General features: G+C 48.7%; 8 protein-coding genes across 8 annotated transcripts; 4 read left to right on the top strand and 4 right to left on the bottom strand.

Annotated features, from left to right (window-relative positions):
* Nucleotides 1-228: 228 nt before the first annotated feature.
* On the bottom strand, nt 229-1,559 carry K444DRAFT_597045 (uncharacterized protein). The gene is made up of 2 exons (XM_024878466.1): nt 1,276-1,559; nt 229-1,194 (listed from the first exon to the last, which is right to left on the bottom strand). Exons 1-2 carry the CDS (start codon nt 1,418-1,420, stop codon nt 458-460), a joined length of 882 nt encoding a protein of 293 aa, XP_024732072.1. The 5' UTR covers nt 1,421-1,559; the 3' UTR covers nt 229-457.
* A 492-nt stretch (nt 1,560-2,051) lies between these two features.
* Nucleotides 2,052-3,164, top strand: K444DRAFT_597044 (putative NAD-dependent epimerase/dehydratase; the record flags this gene model as incomplete). The annotated part of the gene is made up of 2 exons (XM_024878465.1): nt 2,052-2,531; nt 2,704-3,164. 2 exons carry the CDS (start codon nt 2,052-2,054, stop codon nt 3,118-3,120), a joined length of 897 nt encoding a protein of 298 aa, XP_024732071.1. The 3' UTR covers nt 3,121-3,164.
* A 4,080-nt stretch (nt 3,165-7,244) lies between these two features.
* Nucleotides 7,245-8,755, top strand: K444DRAFT_569150 (glycoside hydrolase family 6 protein). Its single transcript, XM_024877224.1, has 4 exons — nt 7,245-7,488; nt 7,541-7,713; nt 7,769-7,996; nt 8,050-8,755. The coding sequence occupies exons 1-4, from the start codon at nt 7,361-7,363 to the stop codon at nt 8,568-8,570; spliced, it is 1,050 nt and encodes a 349-aa protein (XP_024732070.1). The 5' UTR covers nt 7,245-7,360; the 3' UTR covers nt 8,571-8,755.
* A 455-nt stretch (nt 8,756-9,210) lies between these two features.
* Nucleotides 9,211-10,305, bottom strand: K444DRAFT_617629 (uncharacterized protein). The gene has a single exon (XM_024881166.1). The coding sequence runs from the start codon at nt 10,115-10,117 to the stop codon at nt 9,506-9,508; it is 612 nt and encodes a 203-aa protein (XP_024732069.1). The 5' UTR covers nt 10,118-10,305; the 3' UTR covers nt 9,211-9,505.
* Nucleotides 10,306-11,457: 1,152 nt separating this feature from the next.
* On the top strand, nt 11,458-12,298 carry K444DRAFT_617627 (uncharacterized protein). Its single transcript, XM_024881165.1, has one exon. It carries the CDS (start codon nt 11,621-11,623, stop codon nt 11,870-11,872), a length of 252 nt encoding a protein of 83 aa, XP_024732068.1. The 5' UTR covers nt 11,458-11,620; the 3' UTR covers nt 11,873-12,298.
* K444DRAFT_99623 (uncharacterized protein) lies at nt 11,975-12,790 on the bottom strand. Its single transcript, XM_024888855.1, has one exon. The coding sequence runs from the start codon at nt 12,694-12,696 to the stop codon at nt 12,205-12,207; it is 492 nt and encodes a 163-aa protein (XP_024732067.1). The 5' UTR covers nt 12,697-12,790; the 3' UTR covers nt 11,975-12,204.
* A 1,224-nt stretch (nt 12,791-14,014) lies between these two features.
* Nucleotides 14,015-16,981, bottom strand: K444DRAFT_634013 (uncharacterized protein; the record flags this gene model as incomplete). The annotated part of the gene is made up of 6 exons (XM_024883689.1): nt 14,015-14,898; nt 15,014-15,080; nt 15,128-15,463; nt 15,634-15,792; nt 15,843-16,145; nt 16,193-16,981. 6 exons carry the CDS (start codon nt 16,979-16,981, stop codon nt 14,015-14,017), a joined length of 2,538 nt encoding a protein of 845 aa, XP_024732066.1.
* Nucleotides 16,982-18,816: 1,835 nt separating this feature from the next.
* On the top strand, nt 18,817-21,773 carry K444DRAFT_655245 (P-type ATPase-like protein; the record flags this gene model as incomplete). Its single annotated transcript, XM_024885998.1, has 2 exons — nt 18,817-19,118; nt 19,200-21,773. The coding sequence occupies 2 exons, from the start codon at nt 18,817-18,819 to the stop codon at nt 21,667-21,669; spliced, it is 2,772 nt and encodes a 923-aa protein (XP_024732065.1). The 3' UTR covers nt 21,670-21,773.
* Between the last annotated feature and the right edge of the window lie 21 nt (nt 21,774-21,794).

Below are 21,794 nucleotides of genomic sequence, written 5' to 3'. Positions count from 1 at the left end.
GCACTGCGCACCTCTTCGGCAACACTGATCCCGATTCCGGCATAGGGGCATTTGAGTTTCTCCGATTTTTGCCTCCTTTGAGTGAATTATCGCCTTTGAGCTTGTCTCACCTCGACACGCCTAGTTCTGCCTCTCTAAGACTTTAGCTGCACATAGCACAGGCCAATAATGGTTCAGTAGCGCAAAATCATAAATTTTGTTGCACATTTTGCATTTTCGGCAACACTTCTGGACTTTACCCACCAATGACAGCTCACGCTCCTCGGGACATGAATTTCGTTGCATACCGGACTTGGTTGGTGCGTCAAGACCCTAACAAAAGGGGATTTTGTGCGCGAGTATCTCGGCCACCGATAGTCACATGACTCTATTTCAAAGTTCTTTCAGAAGAATTGAGGGTTCATATTTCAATGACTGATAATCAGCGATCAGTGGCCAGCTCCAAGGTCCTAATTTCCTACCCTACGCCATTCAGCAAAGGCGCCCTCTCATCACCACCTAAGCCTTCCTCTCCTTCATCCTCCTCCTTCCCCTCCTTCCTCATAACGCTCTTTACATAAAAGATCGTCGCCACAACCATCAACCCAGCAATCGGGAAGGGCGCCGCCCACCCAACAGCATAGACGCTTGCCACCGGCAACAGCAGCACTAACACCGCAACCACTGCTCCCAACACATAAAACGCCAGCATCCAGCATACACTCAGATTCCAAAGCATGTTCCGAAACATCTCACTGCTTTCATACCGAGCATTGAAAGCTTCGCGGTATTCAATCTCGCCGTTCCCGTCAACGGCAACCACGTCTTCAACGATGTAGAATATCGCAGGACGGATCGTTTCTCCAGGCGGTGAGCTCCCGAATCGGAAGGGGAGCTTGACTTCCAATCCATTTCCAATCAAGGAGAGGAGGGTTAAGGTAGAGAGCATGTACATCAGTACAACCGTCGGCAAGCTCAGTAATCGGATCTGATATTCATGGCCATCGTTGTCGGTATCTCCTCGCGCGAGCGTGCTGGAGATAAGGGCGGAGATTAAGAGTAGAGCGAGGAAATATCCCCATTGGAAGATATCGAGCCCTAACCGACCGGAGTTGAGGGGCCGGTATTGCGGAGACTTTTGGGTGAGCTTGTAGATTCTTTCGGCTATGCCGATTATGGTGAAGATTCCGAGTATGGCGGTTGGGAGGGTGAGGACTGAGTGTTGTTAGGGGCAGGTCACGTGAGGGACAGGATTGGGGTGTGAAGAGAGGAAAAGGGGATGGGGGAGAGACAGACCAAGGATCCGATCGAGATTGGTGGTGTACCAGAGACCATAGAAGAGACCGAGGTTTATGAAGATTGGAGGGATGAGGATGACCGTCCAGGCGATGGCGATGGATGCATAACGTGTACGCAGAGTGTATGGGAGCGGGACAACCATTGTAGAGGAGCGTCGGCTATGTGGGCCTGCTGTCCTCTGGTCTTCTGAATATGGAGGGGCCAGAACTATGTAACAACGCGACGGGAGGATAAATTTTGATTATATCCCGTATTATTGTTGATGATGCGCTTGAGACGTCGTGATGTTTGATGTTTTTTTGGGCGCCGGAAGGCTCGGTTAGAGAGTGCCGTCAGACTTTCGCCCCCCCTTAATCTTAGTCATCCAATATTTACCCCTATTTTAGCTGTGAACAAAGTTCTTGAAGTTATAAATCCAAATATAACGAGCGGCAGTCAGTTTGTGATAGGTCCGCCTGTTCTTGCGAGCGCGAGTAAATTGGCACGTGACCCTGCTAACCTCCATTCGTATTTTCGTACCCTGTTGGACTAACTGCAATTCGTATTCCGAATGTCAAGACGAACGTGGAGCAACTATCCTGCCCGGGGTTAAGTCTAATCTCCGTACATCGACTGAGGTTTGAAATGAATGATGGAATGAGTATAAAGCTGGTCTCAAAATTGAGCATTTTCAGAAGGTCAATTTCATCCATTGTTCCCATTCAGTCAGTATCAACGTTGCAGCTGTACTTTTAACCCTGTTTTTTGTTTTCAATTCACCGAAAGCTGCCAAAATGCGTGTCTTCGTAACTGGCGCGTCAGGTTACATGGGCAGTGCCATCGTCCCACAACTCATCAGTGCAGGCCACCATGTAATTGGCCTTGCTCGTTCAGACGCATCCGCCAAGTCACTTGAGGCCGTGGCAGCAGAGGTCCATCGAGGTGACCTCGAAGATCTCAAAAGCCTCAAAGCTGGAGCAGCCAAAGCAGATGGTGTGATCCACCTTGCCTTCATTCACGACTTTTCCAAATATGTTGAGGCTGCCGAGACGGATCGGCTCGCTATCGAGGCCATCGGCAACGAGCTTGTGGACTCTGGGAAGCCGTTTGTGTTCACCTCCGGGACAATGATGCTCCCGCAGGGTAGTCTTGGCACCGAAGAAACTCTGCCGGATGTGGTGCATCCGATGACATCGCTCCGTGGAAAGAACGAAGCAGTTGGGTTGGCTTTCGCATCACGCGGCGTCCGCGTATCTGTCATCCGCCTCCCACCAGTAAGGCTCTTCTCATTCGGCATCGTCGTCCTCTTTTATCAGAGCTGAGAGCCGGAGATATTTCTTAGAAGTCGTCATGACTCCTTGATCCTTGTGTGTCAGGAACAAAACGGCTTCAAAGCTCCCAGTCCCGAAAATCTCCTTGGAATTCACATTGCTGACTCCTTAGCAGACAGTCCATGGTGAGACTGACCATGGGTTTGTAGCGAGGACGATCAACATCGCAGTCGAGAAGGGCGTTTCTGCGTACATTGAAGGTCAACACCGATGGAGCGCTGTGCATCGGCTTGACGCTGCCGGCGTCTACAAGCTAGCTCTGGAGAAGGCTGAAGCCAGTTCCGTCTTCCACGCAGTCGCTGAAGAAGGGGTGCCCACTCAAGACATCGCCAACGCAATCGGCAAGCAGCTGAGCCTCCCTGTCGTTGCCAAACCCGTCGAGGAAGCACAGGCCCATTTCGGATTCGTTGCTCTTCTCTTCGGCGCTGATAACCCAGTTTCGAGCAAACAAACACAGGAACAGCTGGGTTGGCATCCAACCCAAGCTGGTTTGATTGAGGATCTTGAACAGGGACACTATTTCAAGAAATGAAGCGTAGATTGGTGGGATTATGGGGACTGGGACAAATTGGAAGGAAAGGAAAGGAACTATTTAGAACAATCGGTCTGATATAAGACTACATATCAAGGATCTGTTTATGCAGAATCCCTCCTCAATTTAGCCTCGAACTCATGGTACGACTAACACCCCACGATACCTCATCTTGCCATCTCCCCATTTTTGCATTGCTTCTGTGACATTGTTTTGGGTCATGGGAAACTTCTGAATTTGAGGTTTGATATCATGCTCTGCAGCAAAAGCCGGCATAGCTCGGACGCTAGCAATTGGTAACGTACCCGATCCACTCGCTATAAGACCGCCCGCAATCAATGACAGCGGCGTGAGCTTCAGAGGTTCCATGCTTATGGCCAAAGGGAACACCTTCGCTCTAGGTGCCATGACTGGCAAATACCTAAAGCAAAAGAGTGAGCAGAGGAAACTGGACGGTTAAAAAAAATTACTCACAAGGACAAGTTTGGGATAATATGGGCAGTAACCATGAAAATGTCAACCTTGGGCATGCCTCCAAACTTCTCCACCTCACTGGTGATATGGAACCCTGATGCGCCAAAATCAAAAGCCTTCTGTACCTTGGACTCCGAACTCGAGAACACAACTACTCCCATGCCAGTTTTAGAGTCGGACTGGCTTGACAAATTAATACGCATAGCTGTAGATGCGAAAGAATAAAAATTGAGTGGGAGAAAATATTTAGGGAAGAACAATGGTGTTTGGTTTTTGATTTGCGAAACTGAAGCTGCTCGTTGTGCTCCTGTCGGTGTGAACATTCTTCATCTTTATAGACTTTGCATTCTCTTAAGTTTCATCCTTGAGGAAACTGAATCGAAGCTTCCATCACCAATGGATCTCGTCGCAAAGGTGTTAGATCCTGAAGTGTTCGCTCCGCATGTACCCGCATCTTGGTGTGGCATGTCGCCCCAAACGGTGATACAATTTTGCCCGCATCTGTCTTTAAATGGCTTCAAAAGGATAGACAGCCTGATGCTCAAGCAGGCAGAGCAATAACCTGGGGATGTTGGAGGAAGAGGCTGTCGTGGTGCAGCAAATTGATACAGGGTCCCTGACAAAGCAAGCTGTAGGGTGTCCCGATCCAATCAGACCAACGTCAATCTGGCGCGATGTTCCACTTTTGCCCGCTTGGTTGCACTCCATAAATAAACACAGGGAGCACAACCATCGAATTTCAAGAAAGAAATATGGCGCTATCGCCGACACCCAATGGGTTGCTTATCACACTCACTAAGAGCTCTCTCTGAAGAAGAAAGGTTAAGCGAACGCTGAAAAAATAGGGGCTAGAATCATCAACAACAACACTCCCTGGGATGATGAAAAAGTAGCCCCAGTTCAACCTCTTGGCCTTACTTTTCGTGAAGCATCTCGTTGATTTGAGCTGAACAGGAATTTACTAAGATTTCTGCTGCGCTCGTGCGGATATGCTTCTGAAGATAACGATCGGAAACATCCTTCATTCCACCTGCCCTGAGTCTTGACGGAGGCTTCCTCCAGTGAGTTGCGAAAAACTTCACATCTCTTTTTGTTTCACTCGAACCATTGTTAGGGAGGGAACTGGGGCATATCCGAAGTGCAAGCTATTCTCTCAAGAGTCGAGTCTGTTTTCAAGCAGTGCATATCTTTGTCCTTGAAGTGATACATGCTTGTTCTGAAACCTCAGAGCAGGTAAGTCGCGCGCCTTCGAATTTACGCCAGAAGTCACACGAAATTTCTTCCATCCTCTCTCAAGTTCGATGCGGCAGCTGACAGGACGGTTCGAGATTGGGGACGTGTGGGGAGAATTTGGAAAGGAAGGAGTACCCTATTTGGGTTGAGGTCGCTCTTTCCATTCTTATACCGAACTTCCCAATCCACCTTCCTTCCTACTGTCCCGGTATCGCAAGCTAAATTTCACACCCTCCCGCATCTTATATTCTTCTCTTTATCCTCTCTCTTCTCGTTATAATTTCCTTTCTACATCATTCTCGATGCATTGCGCGCAGAATCTCTCATCGGACGCACATCACCTCTCCATCTCTAGGCACCATCGGTTCGCATAGTCTCGAGCTCAAAACCTCCACTTTCATACGGTTGCATACATCGGCAACTCCGATTGTAGTCGAAGGCCTGGAAGGGGTTGAATCCTCGCGGTACTCCGAAATACTGATAAAGGGCTGACAGGATGTGACGTGCGAATTTTTGTGCGACCGCTCTGGGAGTGTTCAAGTTTCGACAAACCCTCTCTCACTCTTTTCAAGCATCCCACTAGATCCAGTCATCGACCTCCATCGCTATGGCTTCCGTACGCTTCTCCACGATGCACCCCCACCTTTTATTCGAACTTCTCAATTCTCGCAATCAATCTGTGCAAGACACTAGAGGTCATCTCCCGTTCGATGCTGGACGTGCTAGAGCACTCAAGGTCCCACTCAACGGAGGTAAGAGCCATATGCTCTAGCCCCAACTTGGCACTGGCAAGATAGACATTTTCAACAAAGGGGTATCTAATTGTGGAGGTGCTGAGCATCGAGAACGCTGCGACGTTGTTGTAGATCAGCTGAATTCGGTTTAGTCTTCGTTACACGTTCTGTACGGCCACCGCTTGCACGCTTTGATGCAACTCGGGACGACGTTCCAGCTTGATTGTGCTTCCGCTATTCCTCAGCAGCATCGCCCTTACGCCCTCGAACCCCCCGACCCTCCAATATACAGCTCCGGCAAGCCATCACCTGCTATCGGCGGTTCTGCGTGGTCCGAAGTCCTGACACATCCCCCACCTGGTCTCCCCGCGGCCTTGGAACAATTCAGAATATATCCGTCTGGTTATGATCCTCAAGACCAAGCAAGCTAGCACGATGGTCTAGGCTGCGGGGCTGATGGATTTGCTGTAGGTATTCAAGAATAGCTGCGGTGAAAGGCAATATCTATGGCAGGAGCTTTTCTCCAAGTCGAAGCCAAGGATTCCCAAGAAACCTGCGAATACCCACCGTCCAACACACCTTCACTCTACACGCGGCACGGCACGGCCTACCAGCTCGATGTTTGAATGTATCACATGAAGAAGGCTTGGGCGAGTGCTTGATGGCCGGCAGCGAAGTTCCGCAACCCTCCGAACAAATCGCTGAATCTACCGGGTGCTTCGGGAGATGCCTATGTGGGAAAGTTTGTTCCAATGCCGCCACAAGTCTTTCGCTTCCCTATCTTCATTTGGGCGGGTATTTCATGTCTGCGCAGAGTTGTGTCGATCAGAAGGGGTATCTATGCACCCCGCAATTCTGTCCAGTAGGTAAATCTCTGAGGAATTTACAATTTCGCATCCCATCCCACGGCACTTCCAGCGATGGGCTGTGATTGGCCCCTACTAGAAAACAACTGCCAAGGCCCCCAAGTAGAGTGCAAGATATTGTCGAGGCTGCTGCACGAGGCTGTCTCTCCTTGTCCTCCAGGGGAGCTTCCCGCCGAGGCAGAATGCGGGGACTGTACAAGACTCTGTACGCGCGAGGTACTTGTTAATTTGGCGAGTAGACCACCTATCGCAGATGTCTCTCGATGTTCCGGCCGCATTGTGGGACCGTCATATATTTCCTGTTAATTTCTTTCCCCCTTATTTCGGCCTCAAGTGACCGCCTCCGGCACCCGATCGTTTTACTCTTAAGGCTTAAAATTTTCATGGGCAGCGCCAATGATGTACGAGCACTCTATGATTGTTTCACTCCAAAAAGCGTGTGAATTTGTGGCGTCATGCGCCTAACAGGCTGTTAAGTCAAACTTGGAAGTCATTCGTCAGATGTTCTCTACATATCTTGCCAGGTACAATTATGTACAGGATCAGTTTCTAGTCCACTCATCTACTTCTAGAGAATAATATGATTCTACGGAACGCAAGGCCATGGACCAGATGGGGTAAATATCCATAATCTCGGGCCTGGAGGTCATGATTCCGTCCAGGCATAGGATCGCCTTTAATTCATATATCCAAAATTTCTCCGTGTGGTTCATGTATAAGATAGGCTCTCCCTTGACTCATTTGGTCATTCCTTTGATCGTCACCTCCAAATCTCTTAAGCACGGACTGCCAGCAAGCAACATGAAGTATTCTTTTAGTTTAGCTGCGTTTGCAGCCTTTGTTGCCGCTACGCCAACCCCTAGCCTCGAGAAGAAGGATGCTGTCGCTGCTTGTGCCTCAGCCGTTACCCTTGCGGCTGGATCCAATCCTTTCATGGGGCGTACTCTCCATGCCAACTCGGTCTACGCCAAAGAAATTAGCGACGCCATGGCCAATGTGACCGATGCCAGCATTCAAGCCGCGGGCGCTGCTGTTGCCAAAGTGGGCACTTTCTTGTGGATGTAAGTTGAAGGCCTCCTCGAGCGTTGCAGAACTGATTGCAAATCTCAATAGCGACACAATTGCCCGAATTCCACTGGTAGCTACCATGATGGCAGAGACACCTTGCACAGATATTATGGGTATCGTCATCTACGATCTCCCAGGCCGTGATTGTGCTGCCAAGGCTTCCAATGGAGAGCTCGCGACCGGATCGCTGGCCAAGTACAAGTCTGATTACATCGACCGTAAGCTACTCCGGGACAGCGTTTCTGTACCTTCAAATGCTAAAATCATGAACAGCTATTGCTGCTGCCATCAAGGCGGCACCTAATGTTGCTGTCGCTCTAATCATCGAGCCAGATTCTCTCCCCAACTTGGTCACCAATGCCAACTTGACCACCTGCTCCAGCGCCTCTTCAGACTACCAGTCTGGTGTGGCATATGCCCTCGAGACCCTTAATCTTCCCAATGTTGCCATGTACATCGATGCTGGTCACGGAGGATGGCTCGGATGGGATGCCAACTTGCGTTTGTAACCCGACTTTCCAGATCATATCCGACCAAGCTGACCAAGATCACAGAGCCCGGCGCAGATATGCTCACCAAGGTCTACAAGGCCGCCGGTTCCCCCAAACAAGTATTCGGTATTTCCACCAACGTTGCTGGTTGGAATGCCTGGTCGGCCAACCCTGGCGAGTTCTCCACTGCATCTGATGCCCAGTATAACAAATGCCAAGACGAGAAGAGATACGTCAACGCCATCTGCCCTCTCCTCAACACGGGCGGCATGCCCAACCACGCCATCATCGATACTGGTCGCAACGCCGTGCAAGGCCTCCGTAACGCCTGGGGAGATTGGTGCAACGTCAACGGAGCCGGTTTCGGTGTCCGACCTACCGCCACCACTGGCGACCCACTCGTCGATGCCTTTGTCTGGGTCAAGCCTGGTGGAGAGTCTGACGGCACCAGCGACGCCTCTGCTAGCCGTTACGATTCTTTCTGCGGAAAGCCCGATGCATTCAGCCCCGCACCACAGGCTGGCCAGTGGAACGAGGCTTACTTTGAGATGTTGCTCAAGAATGCTAAGCCCGCCTTCCCTTAATTGCAGTGGTACTATTGCGAAAAACCGGCGGGGCTGGGAGGCGGCATTGCAAAGGGTTGAGGATACTTTCAAAAGTCGGTCTTTACGATTGGTGAGAAAGCTTTTGAGGATGAGGGTTACGGTGGAAATATGGACTTGATGTCTCTTCCCCTGTACATATTTTTCGGAATGCACATACATCTACCTATAATTCTCGCCTCCTTTTCCTCTCGTGGGAATGGAATTCCTCGATTCTCCACTCATCGCATTGATCAACGAATCTTCTTCATGTTTCACTTGAGCTAGGAATGCGTTAACCTGAAACTTCAATTAAGCAAATTGAATATGCTCAGCCGCTTCTGCAGGGTCTATTTAGCATGTGCTGTGCCAGATAAACTGTGCCATTATTTCCCGAAATTTCCGAAGCGATACAGGTCAATTGAGGCTGAATTGCATTTTGTGGGGAGGGTGAGAGACGTGCCGATTGCGGTAATGTGGATATAGCATGGGCATCAGAATTTGAGAGGGAGGAGGCAGAGAAGCTCCCAGAGGACGAAGGAGGGCGAAACGGATGGGTCAGGTGATCCCCATTTCATTGCGGTGCGGTCTGCTGAGGGTTTGTGTAATGTTTCACGGCGAGGTAAGGGAATGATACTTTGACCTTTAGTGTAACACTATGTAGCAATTGGAGCTAAATAAGCGCTGGAAGAGAAAGAGTGATGTTAAAATTTAAGGCATGCTCTGGGACTGATACATACATTGCTAGCTGGCAGAGAGAACCATGATTAGAGCAATCGACCCAAGGCAGTTGATGAAGCTTGTAATTGCCTTCAATTAGATTCACCGCAGCCCACAATACACGCTCAGACTCCGTACAATACACTCTTTACATCGTACAATCGAAAATCCCGCATTGTCAGGTCCATCATAAGTATCACGAATGTACTTCATCACCCTTATAACGCAGCCATAAGTCCCAGCACCCCGACGGCACCAGCAAACCCAATTGCCACAGCCCCAGTCGCATGAGGAGCGGCATTATTCGGTGTGCTACTACCAGCAGTCCCCGTATTCTTCGCCGTAGACGAAGCCGTCGTCTTTGCAACAACGGCAGCCCCAGTATTCGTGCAGACCAGCGCAGGCACGCTGCCCGTGTACGACGCAGTCCCGGCCAACGAAGCCAGCTCTTTAGAATGTGCCTTGTCCCAGCTCACCAACGCGGACTCGTAGCTCGTGAGAGCGCTCTTGACGGATGCGGGGAGGGCGTTGTACCATTGCGGCGCGTCGGTCACGAAGGCGCAGGGGTCGGTTTCGGTGGCGATAACGCTGCTTGGAACGGCGGTGGCGAGAACGGATTCGATAGATGCTGGGAGGGTGGGGTAGTCGCTGTAGAAGGAGGGCAGGCCGGGGATCACTCCGCTGGGTAGTGATCCCAGGGATGCGGTGAGGGAGGCAAGTTCGGAGGAGAGGGCAGCGGGATCGAAGGAGGTTGGAGCAGCTTGAGGAATTGGATCAGCGGCTGCGAGGGCTGCGAGGCTTGCGCCGAAAAGGAGAGACTTGGTGAACATTGTAACTACTTGAGGAATATGAATCGAAAATGCGGTGATAGAGAGTGATAGAGATAAGTAATGAGAAGCTGTTTAACGAGAGAAGAGAAGGAATGAAAGCTTCAACAATGAAAGGCGGGACAACGTGGAAATTATAGACGTCGAGAAGTGGCATGAGTTCCTCACACAGGGCTCACAAGGCTTCCTTGTGCTCCCTGCCCAGCTGATTCGCTCAGCCGTATCCAAATCGGACATTAACATATACGCCTCACCAAGGATCTGCCGTTGACGAAGCTTTCGCAATTGGTGGATCGATGTTGCGGTGGGGAAGTCGTCTGAGGTTGTTTCTGAAAATAGAGACGCCTCCATTAAGCGAGGCTGGGGAGTAATGCAGGGGGCAATGCAGGGGGAAGCCGTTGGGCTGAATGAGTTAATGGTTTTGGGGACATTTGTTTCGGCAGGACTCAGAAGAATTTCTTTTCTAGGACTTTCGGTGGAATGTTGGACCTGCTGACCATGAATCCTTCATTTTGAGGAAGAGGGTGAAGGAAGGGGGGATATTAAGAATTGAGGCCTTCGAGGGGACGAATTTTAGGAGCTATTGCTCCGAAAGTGCGGCCAGATTTTATGATAAGAATCCCATCCAACTCTCATCTTTTCATAAGACTGTACCTGAGTGGAGAAAAGGTTGCGCAGTATTTTTAAAGCTACAAGTGTTCAAGAAAATAAGGAATTCGCGGGGAGGGAGAGTGAGACATTGCTAGCCCCAATTCACGGCATTTCTTAAATCCACTTCACACAATTCCGCCTCAAATTTCAGTCTCAAAAAAGAAAAATACCACCCACCAATTTAAAGACTGTGCTACGTTTTGGATTTTCAGAGCATATGAGCGGTTAGGTAAGATATAAGATCGGACAGAAGTTTACTCTCCCTGCCCCCTTAATGAATGTAATAGTGGGCCCCCGCAGAACCAGCCTGGCACGGTCCAGTTGCCGTACAAAAAAACCCCTGCACTTTGACCCACTGTTACATTTAATTAGGGGGGGAGAGTATCATGAAGTTCATTCGGCGTGACTTACTTGCGTACTATTCCGTGTCTGGAAACTGGGAAGGCGAACTCAACTTCCTCCCGGGCGGGGGCCGCCGATCAACTTTAATCCGACCTCTTCTGATGATTCTTATACTGTAACTAGTTTCTCCAGCCCTTTCGCGGACATTTTATTCCGCCAGGAGTCTCGCTTAGAGGACAAGGAGCGCTAAAAGGCGGGTTTGTAAAGAAATGATTCAGGAATTGAACTCCGTCCGGAGCCTGTTGACCGACCAAAATCGGACCAAAAATCGAACTAAAAACCATGGTAGCATGCAATCTATGTTTTTCTGGAAGTATATAGATATGAGATCTTCCTCTCAGTCCAATTTCACTTTTCATGTTTGGCTTATCCCACACTTCCTCATACCTTTTCAATCGAGTGATTTTTTGTCCATCAAATTTCCCCTACTTTTGATCATTTCTCTGTCTCGCAATGGCGACGCCATCTCAAGTCAAAAACGTTGTTGTCGTTGGTGCGACCGGTACCGTTGTAAAATCCCTCCTAGAAGCGAACAAATTCAAGATCACTCCCGCCTCCCGCAACCCTCCCAGTACTGAATTCTCCAGTTCTGTCATCGTCAAAACAGGCGACTACACCTCTCCCTCCTTCCTCGGAAATCTTCGCTGGTCAAGATGCCGTGGTCTTCACCCTGCATTACAGTGCAGTCCCGGGGCCTCGAAATAAAGACGATTGAAGCTGCGGCGAAGCTGGCGTGAAGTAGATTTTACCCATAAAATTCGGTGGCGACAGCGGGAACGAAAGGTTGGAAAAAGCTGTGCCGGTGTATGCCGCGAAGAGAGCACCGAGGGAAAATATCGAGGAATCGACGGGAAAAGTATGAGGGCTTAAAATGGGTTGGCGTTGTGACGAATCCGCGGTTTAACTTTGTGAGCTTTGATTCCGTAGTCTTAGGGGTGGCTGGTATTGCACAGGGGATGAAAAATTCTGGATTTTAGGTCGACATCAAGAATAATAAGACTGCCCTTTTGCCCTATCTTGCTGTCTGATGAATGTCCTCACTCGTCGTCAGAAACGTCAACCTGGAACCGGGGAATATACCTTTCGAGTCCTACGTGGAGAACGCGACGTCGTCTGTTAGTTGAACGGCAGCTCCTCCTTTCGAGTTGGCTGTCACGAATCTGAACTATTATCCACCGATCAGCGATTATGCGGATCTCGTCACCGAGACAGTGGGGGAGGATAACCCCGCGCTGAGATCGCGTATACAGCAATCGAATTCCACTGCAAATTACAAGATTCATACCCTTCCCAACGTGGCAAAAGTCCCGTATGCTGCTCTCACCGGAGAAGCGAGTCCACACATCCCATATGATCATTGTGTAATCAATCATTTGAATCAAGTCAATGTGAAGACCGATTGGATTAGGATGGCGGATGTGGGTGTGCAGGGCAACCCCCGTTTTGGGTATCTGGCAACGAACAATATTGCGTATTTCAACGTCGTTGAGGGGTGGATTTCGAAGCTGGCGAATTCCTTGGGGGGTCATGATTGAAGCTGACACCCGCCTGAAGTAAGATCGTGAGTGCAAGAATCTTTCTCCTCTTTCTAAGCATCTCGATTCCCATTGGAGTGGTATTCGCTAGGTGTTATTATTAAGTAGGAGCTGGCACTGCTTAGTTGTGGTAAAAAGGCTTGCGCAGGGCACGCTGGTGACGGCTGTGGCATGTGTGTATGCAGTTCAGAGTTGAAGGGAACCAGCTTGGATAGGTGCAGCAAATACCTCTAAAGGATACAAGGGTCGCGTCAGTCAGAGAAATATGTACCTCTAACTACCACCACTGTTGTTGTGTTCTCATGTAATACCCGACCAAAATTTATGAGACATTAGCCCGTTGGCAGCCTCACAGGTCTTAGAATGTACTCGTGCAGCCCAGAATCTGTTGGTGGGTTTCTTTCCCACCGCTTCCCTGTCCAATAAATCAATCAGGATCGATTGAACAACCCCTTTTTGGATGTTCCCGAGTGCTCCTGCCAACATATTTGTGAGTGGTATGATGCGCAGTACGAAGGGTAGCGTGGGCCACCCACTTGGCCAATGAATCGACAAGACGGGCGGTCATGTCTTTTGCCTCCTTTTCATGTTAAACCCAAAATCAAACCTATTTGTGCAACTTTGAGGTTAGTAACTTCTAGCCACCAAGATTCCATCGCTGCCTCCCACCCGTGAAGGAGCGGTATGCTCAAAAATGGGCATGCTCTCTTCTCTTGAAAAGTTCAATATGGCGGTGTGTATGTGCCCTGAAAGGCTTTATGATTGAGTAGTGAATATAATCGTACAGATATCACACGCTCTTGTCATCCCACCTTCGACGGAATGATCATGCGGGGCAATACCTTCATGAATCCATCAAAATTCCCCCATAAAACTCCATTCAGATCACTGGATCCCAAATCGAGATACAAACCAGCTCGCACGCCGCCTTGGTTGATAAATCCCCAGAGCCTGTACTGCCCAAACCACTTTAAGAACTCCAGTGAGTATGAGCATGATGCCCTGGTCTCCAAGGGGTATTCCCAAAACTACCCCGTAGTAATACGCCGAAATTGCAAAAATCAATCTCAAAGCTCCATAGACATATATGTGTGGCTCCACAAGGCCGTTGGTATCGTTACTATTAGACAGGAAGAAAAGATCCCAAAGGATGAATATAGCCACAAGGCTCAAAATGTGCGGGATAGCAAGCCTTCGGGAAAGTATAAGTATGTTGGGTGTATTCTTGAGTCGGGGTGGCGTGTAGAGCTATTCCGTCTCCAGCACTTTCCTTGCTTGAAGCCGGAGGTGAGGTTTCAGAGCGAGAATGGTCTCATTCTGGTAAATGCCCAGTATTCCAAGGATCAGTACGAATGAAGTCATGAAACTCGACTCCATGTTGGCCGTTATCGAAGCTAGAGAAATCGTGTTGCGCCCCATTGCCTCCCAGATCACCAATGTCAAGGCCAGGGAGGTTGTTCTGCCCATCCCAGCCTGCAGGAAGATCACCAAACGAGGTAAGGTCCGCTTGAAAAATGCCGTAGGATTTGCCACCGTGGTTGCTCGGATCAATATGTCGATAAGGGTATGATTTCGCGTTTAGATCTGGTGGTGTTGTGTTGGGGTTGCCTTGCATTTTGTTCGAGCTTGATGAATCGCTAGAAGGTGTATCGCCAGTTGGTACAGAGGAATCTTGTTCGAAAGCGCAGAAGGCATCAGTCGTGGCCGGAAAGCCGTGAATGTGGGCAGTGAAAGCCGGTGTAGACTCGGTGCCTCCACCACTCGACGCTTTCTGAGTGTTCTGGTCTGCGTTCAGTTCCTTCTCGCGTCTATGCAACTCGCGGATGAAATAAGGAGTTGTATACGGCTGACCGCTAAAAGGATGAGGCTCTTTATCCTTTTTGCGAAAGCCTGCCGCGATGTTTCCGTTGGTTAAATCTTCTAGGACGTCTGTCATAGATGGAGATTTGCGGGAAGTCGAATATGATGTATTGAGCTCTTCGAATTTTCTCATTGGAGCGGGCAATTTGTCTGAATGATTCCCATAAGGGTTGAAACTGGCGGGGCATTCTGCCAGCTTATCGTTGACGCCGGCAGCGTTCATATCAAGCTCAAGTTGTGCCGTGAAATGGTTCATGATTGAATGCCTGGTGCCAATAACGCGCAGTGCTAGAAGAAGAAACTCTAGGTCTGTTTCACTTTGTGGTCGTGGCCGATCTAGAAACGATCACATCAGTATTGTAAACGGGAGCGGCATGTCGTTGAATAAGATTCGACAGCTCAGGTCTCATATTTCCGTACGGAATATTTGGGATAAAAAGAGGAGACATACCTGACTTGAGATCCTGGATGAAAATTCCTCCACTAACATAAAGACAGAAGCCCATCCAACTACTCATCTACTACGAGGTCAGTGTATGCAAATTCTGACATCGAGGCCACTCACATTACTTGTATCCATATGGCTAATGAGTCTCATGATATTCGTGATTTCTTCAGCAGCCATAATGTTTCGATTGCGGCTCTGCTCGATGAAATTAGGATCGATGTTATATTTCTTCGCCATCAAAATAGCGGCTTGATGAAGACATATGGATGCGGCATGTATGTTCATGTGCAGGAAGACGACATTCATGTCCCGAACATTTTGTGGCAAACGGAGATGATCTGGAAGGAACATGAAGGTGTTTGATAGAACATTATCCATCCTCCGGTGTCTTTTCCAAAACTCTCCATTGGACAGGTCCTCAGGTCGCTCATCGGGTCCCTTTTTACGAAGGTGCTGTAAAATGTTAGCACTCTCAGAGCGTGGAAGTATCGACAGAGCTCCGAGCGCCGGCTGTCTTGATCATTGGACACAAGGGAAAAGGGATCTTGAGAGGTCCCGAGACAGCTGCAAAGCCTAGAGCTCTAATATAAGGAGACAGCAAAGTTATAGGGTAATAAGCTTACTTGATAGTTGTTACCGAAAAGGGTTGCTGATATGATAACCCCACCAAAGGAACTGATCTTGGCAGCACCTTCCGGGGTCAATGCTTCTTGTAGGGATATCGTGTCCTCCGTTACGCCGTTCTCGAAAGCCTCCTCAGATGCAGGCAGATTTGTCGAGATCTGGAATCCTTTTAGTTGGAGATTTGCGACACCGCATCGAGGTAACTTACATCATTGTCGTCGACTACCATGGGCCATCCAGTCCCGGAACTTGCCCATCTGTCTCCATAAAAGGCGGCCCAGAAAGTTCTCCGACGTTCCTCAAGCTCGATCCAGTCTTTTGGAGGGGCCAACATATTCTTTCCAGCCGAGTGATCGCCATCGAGTCTGTGCAAGCCCAACATTTGAGCAAGGCGAACCGTCCGTCCGACGCTCAACCATGCTCGTGAGAAGAGAGTTTTCGAAGCCTCGTAAGCTGCCATGAGACTCCAAGCCTGTGCGTAGTACACAGCAATAAACGTTTCTCCGTGCCCCTGTATCGTTTTAGCGGCAAAAGTAATAGATTCCCCAAGGGCCTCACCTTCATTTCCGCATCTTGAAGATATCGCCGCGCCCGCTCGTAGAAGATGGCTTCAAACGAGGAGTATTTATCTGAAAGGGAGGCGGCCACGGTCCACATAGCATATCGTAGACAGATAGGAGGACGCATGTGCGGTGCCCGATCCAGCGAAGCGTAGTATCGAAGCTTATGCATCATTGGCATAGTTCGATGGTATTTCTCAAAATATATGGTGTGCAGCTCGTCCATCATATCCTGAGGAGGTAGGGGCTCTTGGAGTCCAAGACCTATCAGCTCGTAGGAACCAAAATAATCGGTGGGCATGGTCGGTGCTGGTGCTGAGAAGCCAAGCCCAGGCTGCGAAATATCGAATGAGGGGTCGAGAAGTCCATCGTCATCCAGTTCCGGATCTAGGTTCATGCTCATTCCAATCGAGTTCCAATCCATCTTAGCACCAGGTATTAATGTTGTTTGAGTGGTAGCAGTCTGTTTCGACTCGGAGATTAGTTGCGTCTCGACTTGAGCCAGTCTTGCTTCTAATTCCTTGATATTTCTTCGTTTGCTGCCCTGGTTGCGCCTCCGCTCAGGGAATTCGCATTCGTGTCGAAGCCGCGTGCAAGTGCCACACTTCGGTTTCACCCGATCGCACTTCAGCTTGCGTTTTCGACATGATACGCAGGATATTGTCTTCTCTGGAGGTTTGGTGTTTGCCGTTATGGAGGGGCCAGATGGTTGATCTGCATCCTGAATCTCTTCCACGCTGGCAGACGTCGAAGGGTCTGCCTGGCTGTTATCTGAGGTCGCAGACATATAGAACGCCGGTATGGGCTGATATATGACATCGATGGAAGAGTGTTAATTTCGAGGAAGGCTGCTTATCAAAGTATTATGATGCAATCAAGAAATGGTCCTCGAGCTCTCTGCCGTCCGCCCTAGAACGTAAGCAAAGGATATTCATCCACCCGTCTCGCCGCGCCAGCCTTGCAGCCTGCTGCTTGTCCAGGCAAGGTCCGGCCCGACGTGAGGTCCGACCGTCCGAAGCACCAAAGCCCCTTCGTACCGTACTGTACTGTACCTCTCGTGCCTCTCGTGCCTCTGTCAGCTGCCAAATCACCTGATTTTACCCCCTGTTCGACCAGGGTATCAGACCTTATATATAGACCTTTAGAACCCATCTTAGAACTGCAATCGAGTCCTTTCCCAACCAACATTTTCTTTCATTCTATGTCAACCTCAACCTCTGTTATCCAACCCCAGAAGTACTCCCATGATTCACATGACATGTCCGGGCTTTGCAACCTTCTCCTGAAGAGAAGATTCGACCCGTATCCTCATCAAGCCTTGATAGTGGCGAGTTCTATTCGGTGCGGCTGACAGTGTTGTTCGACTCCCAGCAGCCATGACTGTCCGGTAGTGTTCCCTCCAAACATCGAGCTGTTGGTACGACGTGCGAAGTGCCGGCTCTCTGGGTCTCAGTGTGCAAGCCATGAGTGACCAATTCTCAGTCTAGTAGGCCGCCATTTTGATCACCTGAAGAGATTGGTCTTGGGCCGGACGTTCTGATACGCAAAGCCGCAGAACTCTTTTCTGGTTGGCTTCAGGGACATGCTGTACAATATGAACTGGGTCGAAACACGAATACAAAGCAACACAAAGCGGTTCGAATTACGCAGCAACCCGCTGCCTGGAATCACAAGTGTTCAACAGACGTCATCAGTGGATGGGAAACTCTGCGTCGATGTCCATCTCAAAAACAGCTACTCAAGGGAATTGCGAGGTGTTTCACCGGTTTTGGCTACAGTATTTAACCTCGTATAGGGAAATAGGCGCAAAACGGTTGAACACTCGCCATTATAGTCGGTCCTAATCTAAAAACCAATTTTTTTCAAAAGAAATTCTTTTACTATAATACTAATTAGTGTAAATCGTATTCATTAAAACTATATTTTATCTAATATTGATTAATTTTGTATTCTTGAGATTTTGAATTTTTATTATTATAAGAAATATAATACACGAGAATTTTTAATAAATTTATTTTATACTTTATATAACAATAATATTAATAATCAAGAAAATATGAAATATGTATAATATTATATAACAAGTGAATATTTTCGTGTTTTATATACTATTTCCACTCTTAAATAATTATTAGTTAGGGTACCTATAACACCACGTCTGCATGGGCAAAAATCAAGGGTTCATGGCAAATAGGAACTCTCGAAAGCATCTGATATTTCTTAATTCGTGGATGTTAACAAATTTTCAGTGTGGCGTTACTACGAAGTAAAGGATACATTCATAATTATTTAAGGAGAGGAGGAATAGTAATTAGAAAGTGAAAAATAAGACTTTAAAATTCGTTTATAGATCAACTACAAATCGCACTAGAAATCGGGTTAATAGGTTTTATTTGCCTATCTTTAATCCCCTTGCGTTGATATTAATTAATTAAGGTTGTGGTTAAAAAGTTGTTGTCGGCGCAAAAGAGAGACCGTTTTGTCGTTTTTGTCTCGGACCGACTGTATCACAAAGATTCAAGAGACGAATACGTGTGAAACTCGGCGGTGAATAAGTATTTAGCTGGCGTCTTCAAGGAAGTCTCAGAAAATCGCAATTAGACTACATTACTTCTTCCTAAGATGACTCACTCTCATAGAGCTTGCTGTAACAGTAGCCCGGCTCGACACAATAGAGATGGAGAGCCTGGTTCCCACAAGTTTACTTCGGCTGCAGGAAACTGCGAGTCCAACACTTGCTGTGGTGAAGTTGAAGAGGCGACCCATCCTGCTGCTGCCGATAGCGGGGAAAGGCACGGATGTGGTTGTTCCCATTCGACGACTTCCGATGAGGACTTGACAAGTGGAGCTAAACCTGTGTCTCATGAGTCAATAGGTCGCTGCAATGACCTCGCATTGGACCCTACATCCTGTTCTCCGGCAAGGTCCTGTTGCGAAGGGAACTCTTGCTGCGCTGGCAAATCATCTCGCGATCTCCCACTCGACACGGATCAATCCTCTCGAAGCATCGAAGTCAAAGATGCTGCTTCAAGCACGATTATCGAAATCGACAAGGTTGATGGCGATGACTCTTCCTTATCTAAATTTGAAATCACCCTCAGTGTGTCTGGAATGAACTGTACTGGCTGCCTCAAGAAACTAGAGAGGACGCTCGATTCGATCCTAGAAATCTCAAACGTGAAAGCCAGCCTGCTGCTTTCTCAAGCTACTTTTGACTTGGAAGAAACGCATATCCTCACTAAGGACAACATCTCGCAGGTCATAGAGAAGAAAACGGGGTTTACTTGCGCTCTCATTCATCACACTGGTGAGGAGTTAGAGTTGATTCTGGACCCACGGGTCACAGCTCTCGGCGACGAATGGCCAAATGGAGTCACTGATATCACCACAACTGGAAAGCGCAGGGTCCTTGTCTCGTATAGACCCAGAAATATCGGTGCACGAGATCTTCTGTCGGATCCGTTCTTTCAGCATACAGCTTTGGCACCACCACCAACGCCACCCTCAGTTGCTTCAGGGAGAGCCAATGTTCGCAGGTCTTTATACCTCACTTTGATTTCAGCGATCTTGACGATTCCTGTTCTCGTTTTCTCCTATTCGTCACTGCCAGACCACGAAGTTCTATACGGCGGTATTTCCTGCGGTTTGGCAACCGGCGTTCAATTTTTCATCGTCGGGCCCTTCTATGACAAAGCATTCAAAGCACTGTTCTTCTCGAGAATGGTAGAGATGGACTTGCTTATTGTTTTAAGCACGACAGTAGCGTATGTATATTCAGTCGTTGCGTACGGTTTTCTGGTCTCAGGCAAACCTTTATCGACAGGAGAATTCTTCGAAACCAGTACTCTACTTGCCACCTTGATCATGGTAGGGAGGACAGTTGCTGAATATGCTCGTTATAAGGCTGTAGAATCAATATCGATGGAGTCACTACAGAATCCTTCTGCAATCATCATCGAAGAAGGGGGTGAAGAGCGCGAAATCGATGCCCGGCTTCTTCAATACAACGACACATTTAAAGTCCCTCCGGAAATGTCTGTTGTCACTGATGGAGTAATCGAGGAGGGGGTGACGGAGGTCGACGAATCGATGATTACTGGAGAAGCAACACTTATTGTGAAGAAACCTGGAATGCCCGTCATCGCCGGATCGGTCAATCACACTGGTACAATCTTAGTCAAACTCACACGCCTTCCTTCCGAGAATACGATCAAGACAATCAGCACCATGGTTGATGAAGCAAAATCTTCCAAGCCCAAGATCCAAGAGATTGCTGATCGTGTCGCCGGATCCTTCGTGCCTGTAATCCTTGCTATCACTGTACTGGTATTCGTTGTTTGGGTTGCCGTTGGACATTATATTCGACATCAGGGTTCCGCCACGGCGGCGATAAACGCCATGACCTTCGCCATTTCTACTCTTATCGTCTCTTGCCCCTGTGCAATTGGGCTTGCTGTTCCTATGGTCGTGCTTATTGCCGGTGGAGTCGGAGCCAAACACGGACTGATTCTCAAGAGCACAGAGACAATTGAGATAGGGCGCAAAATTTCGCACGTCATATTCGACAAAACCGGGACTCTCACGCAAGGAAAACTCGCTGTCGTGGAGGAGGAATGTCCTTCTGAATCGTTACTTGCTCTAGTTCTAGGATTAGTTACCGATAGCAAGCACCCAGTCTCCCTTGCGGTCGCCGGTCATCTGAAAGGAAAGGGTATCAAAGCAGTCCCAGTCGAGAATCTTGAATCAATTCCGGGGAAAGGTATCAAAGGAACTTGGAATGGATCCACCGCTCGAGCTGGCAACCCATTCTGGCTCGGCGTGGAAAAACGCCCAGAAGTCGACAGCGTCATCTCCAAAGCCCTCACAGTCTTCTGTATCACCGTTGATGATGATCTTATTGCAGTCTTTGGCCTCAGGGATGAACTCCGCCCAGATGCCATCAAAACAGTCAACGAACTGCGCAAACGCAACATTGAGATTTCGCTCATCAGCGGGGACAACCTACCAGTTGTCCAAGCATTAGCCACTCACCTCGGTATCATTCCCCAAAACACCCGAGCACGCTGCACGCCCGCCGACAAGCAAACTTACGTCAAATCCGCCCTCGAAACACCAAGCAACGTCGTTCTATTCTGCGGAGACGGAACAAATGACGCAGTAGCCCTCGCGCAAGCCTCTATCGGTTTGCATATCAACGAAGGCACAGACGTCGCCCAATCTGCTGCGGACGCTATCCTTATGCGCCCTTCTCTCAAAGGCATCTTAACGCTCATTGATCTCTCGAAAGCGTTTTGGAGGCGAGTGCTGTTTAATTTTGCGTGGAGTTTTGTGTATAATCTGTTTGCGATATTGTTAGCGGCAGGCGCTTTCCCAGGCAAGGCGAGGATTCCACCGCAATATGCGGGATTGGGAGAATTGGTTAGTGTGCTTCCGGTTATTGCGGTTGCGGTTGGGTTGAAGTGGAAGAAGTTTTAAATTCGTCGTAGTTGGATTGTTTGCAAATGACAGGAGACAGAGTATTTGGTGCGTAGATGATCCGGTTTGGTTCCGAGATAGAGTTCATGAGGTATAGAGAGTGGTGTTTTGGGCATTTCTGACCC

Source organism: Hyaloscypha bicolor, assembly GCF_002865645.1.
Source record: "Hyaloscypha bicolor E unplaced genomic scaffold K444scaffold_126, whole genome shotgun sequence".
Taxonomy (NCBI): domain Eukaryota; kingdom Fungi; phylum Ascomycota; class Leotiomycetes; order Helotiales; family Hyaloscyphaceae; genus Hyaloscypha; species Hyaloscypha bicolor.
Note: the sequence above shows the minus strand (reverse complement) of the source record. Positions and strands in the feature narration are given on the sequence as shown.

Excerpts from the sequence above, each read along its gene's own strand:
- K444DRAFT_597045 (XM_024878466.1), bottom strand. The coding sequence starts at position 1,420 with ATGGTTGTCCCGCTCCCATACACTCTGCGTACACGTTATGCATCCATC. Across the intron at positions 1,195-1,275 it reads CAATCTCGATCGGATCCTTG|TCCTCACCCTCCCAACCGCC; the intron begins GTCTGTCTCTCC and ends AACAACACTCAG.
- K444DRAFT_569150 (XM_024877224.1), top strand. The coding sequence starts at position 7,361 with ATGGGGCGTACTCTCCATGCCAACTCGGTCTACGCCAAAGAAATTAGC. Across the intron at positions 7,714-7,768 it reads CAAGTCTGATTACATCGACC|CTATTGCTGCTGCCATCAAG; the intron begins GTAAGCTACTCC and ends AATCATGAACAG. Across the intron at positions 7,997-8,049 it reads CGGATGGGATGCCAACTTGC|AGCCCGGCGCAGATATGCTC; the intron begins GTTTGTAACCCG and ends CCAAGATCACAG.
- K444DRAFT_617629 (XM_024881166.1), bottom strand. The coding sequence starts at position 10,117 with ATGTTCACCAAGTCTCTCCTTTTCGGCGCAAGCCTCGCAGCCCTCGCA.
- K444DRAFT_617627 (XM_024881165.1), top strand. The coding sequence starts at position 11,621 with ATGGCGACGCCATCTCAAGTCAAAAACGTTGTTGTCGTTGGTGCGACC.
- K444DRAFT_99623 (XM_024888855.1), bottom strand. The coding sequence starts at position 12,696 with ATGACCCCCCAAGGAATTCGCCAGCTTCGAAATCCACCCCTCAACGAC.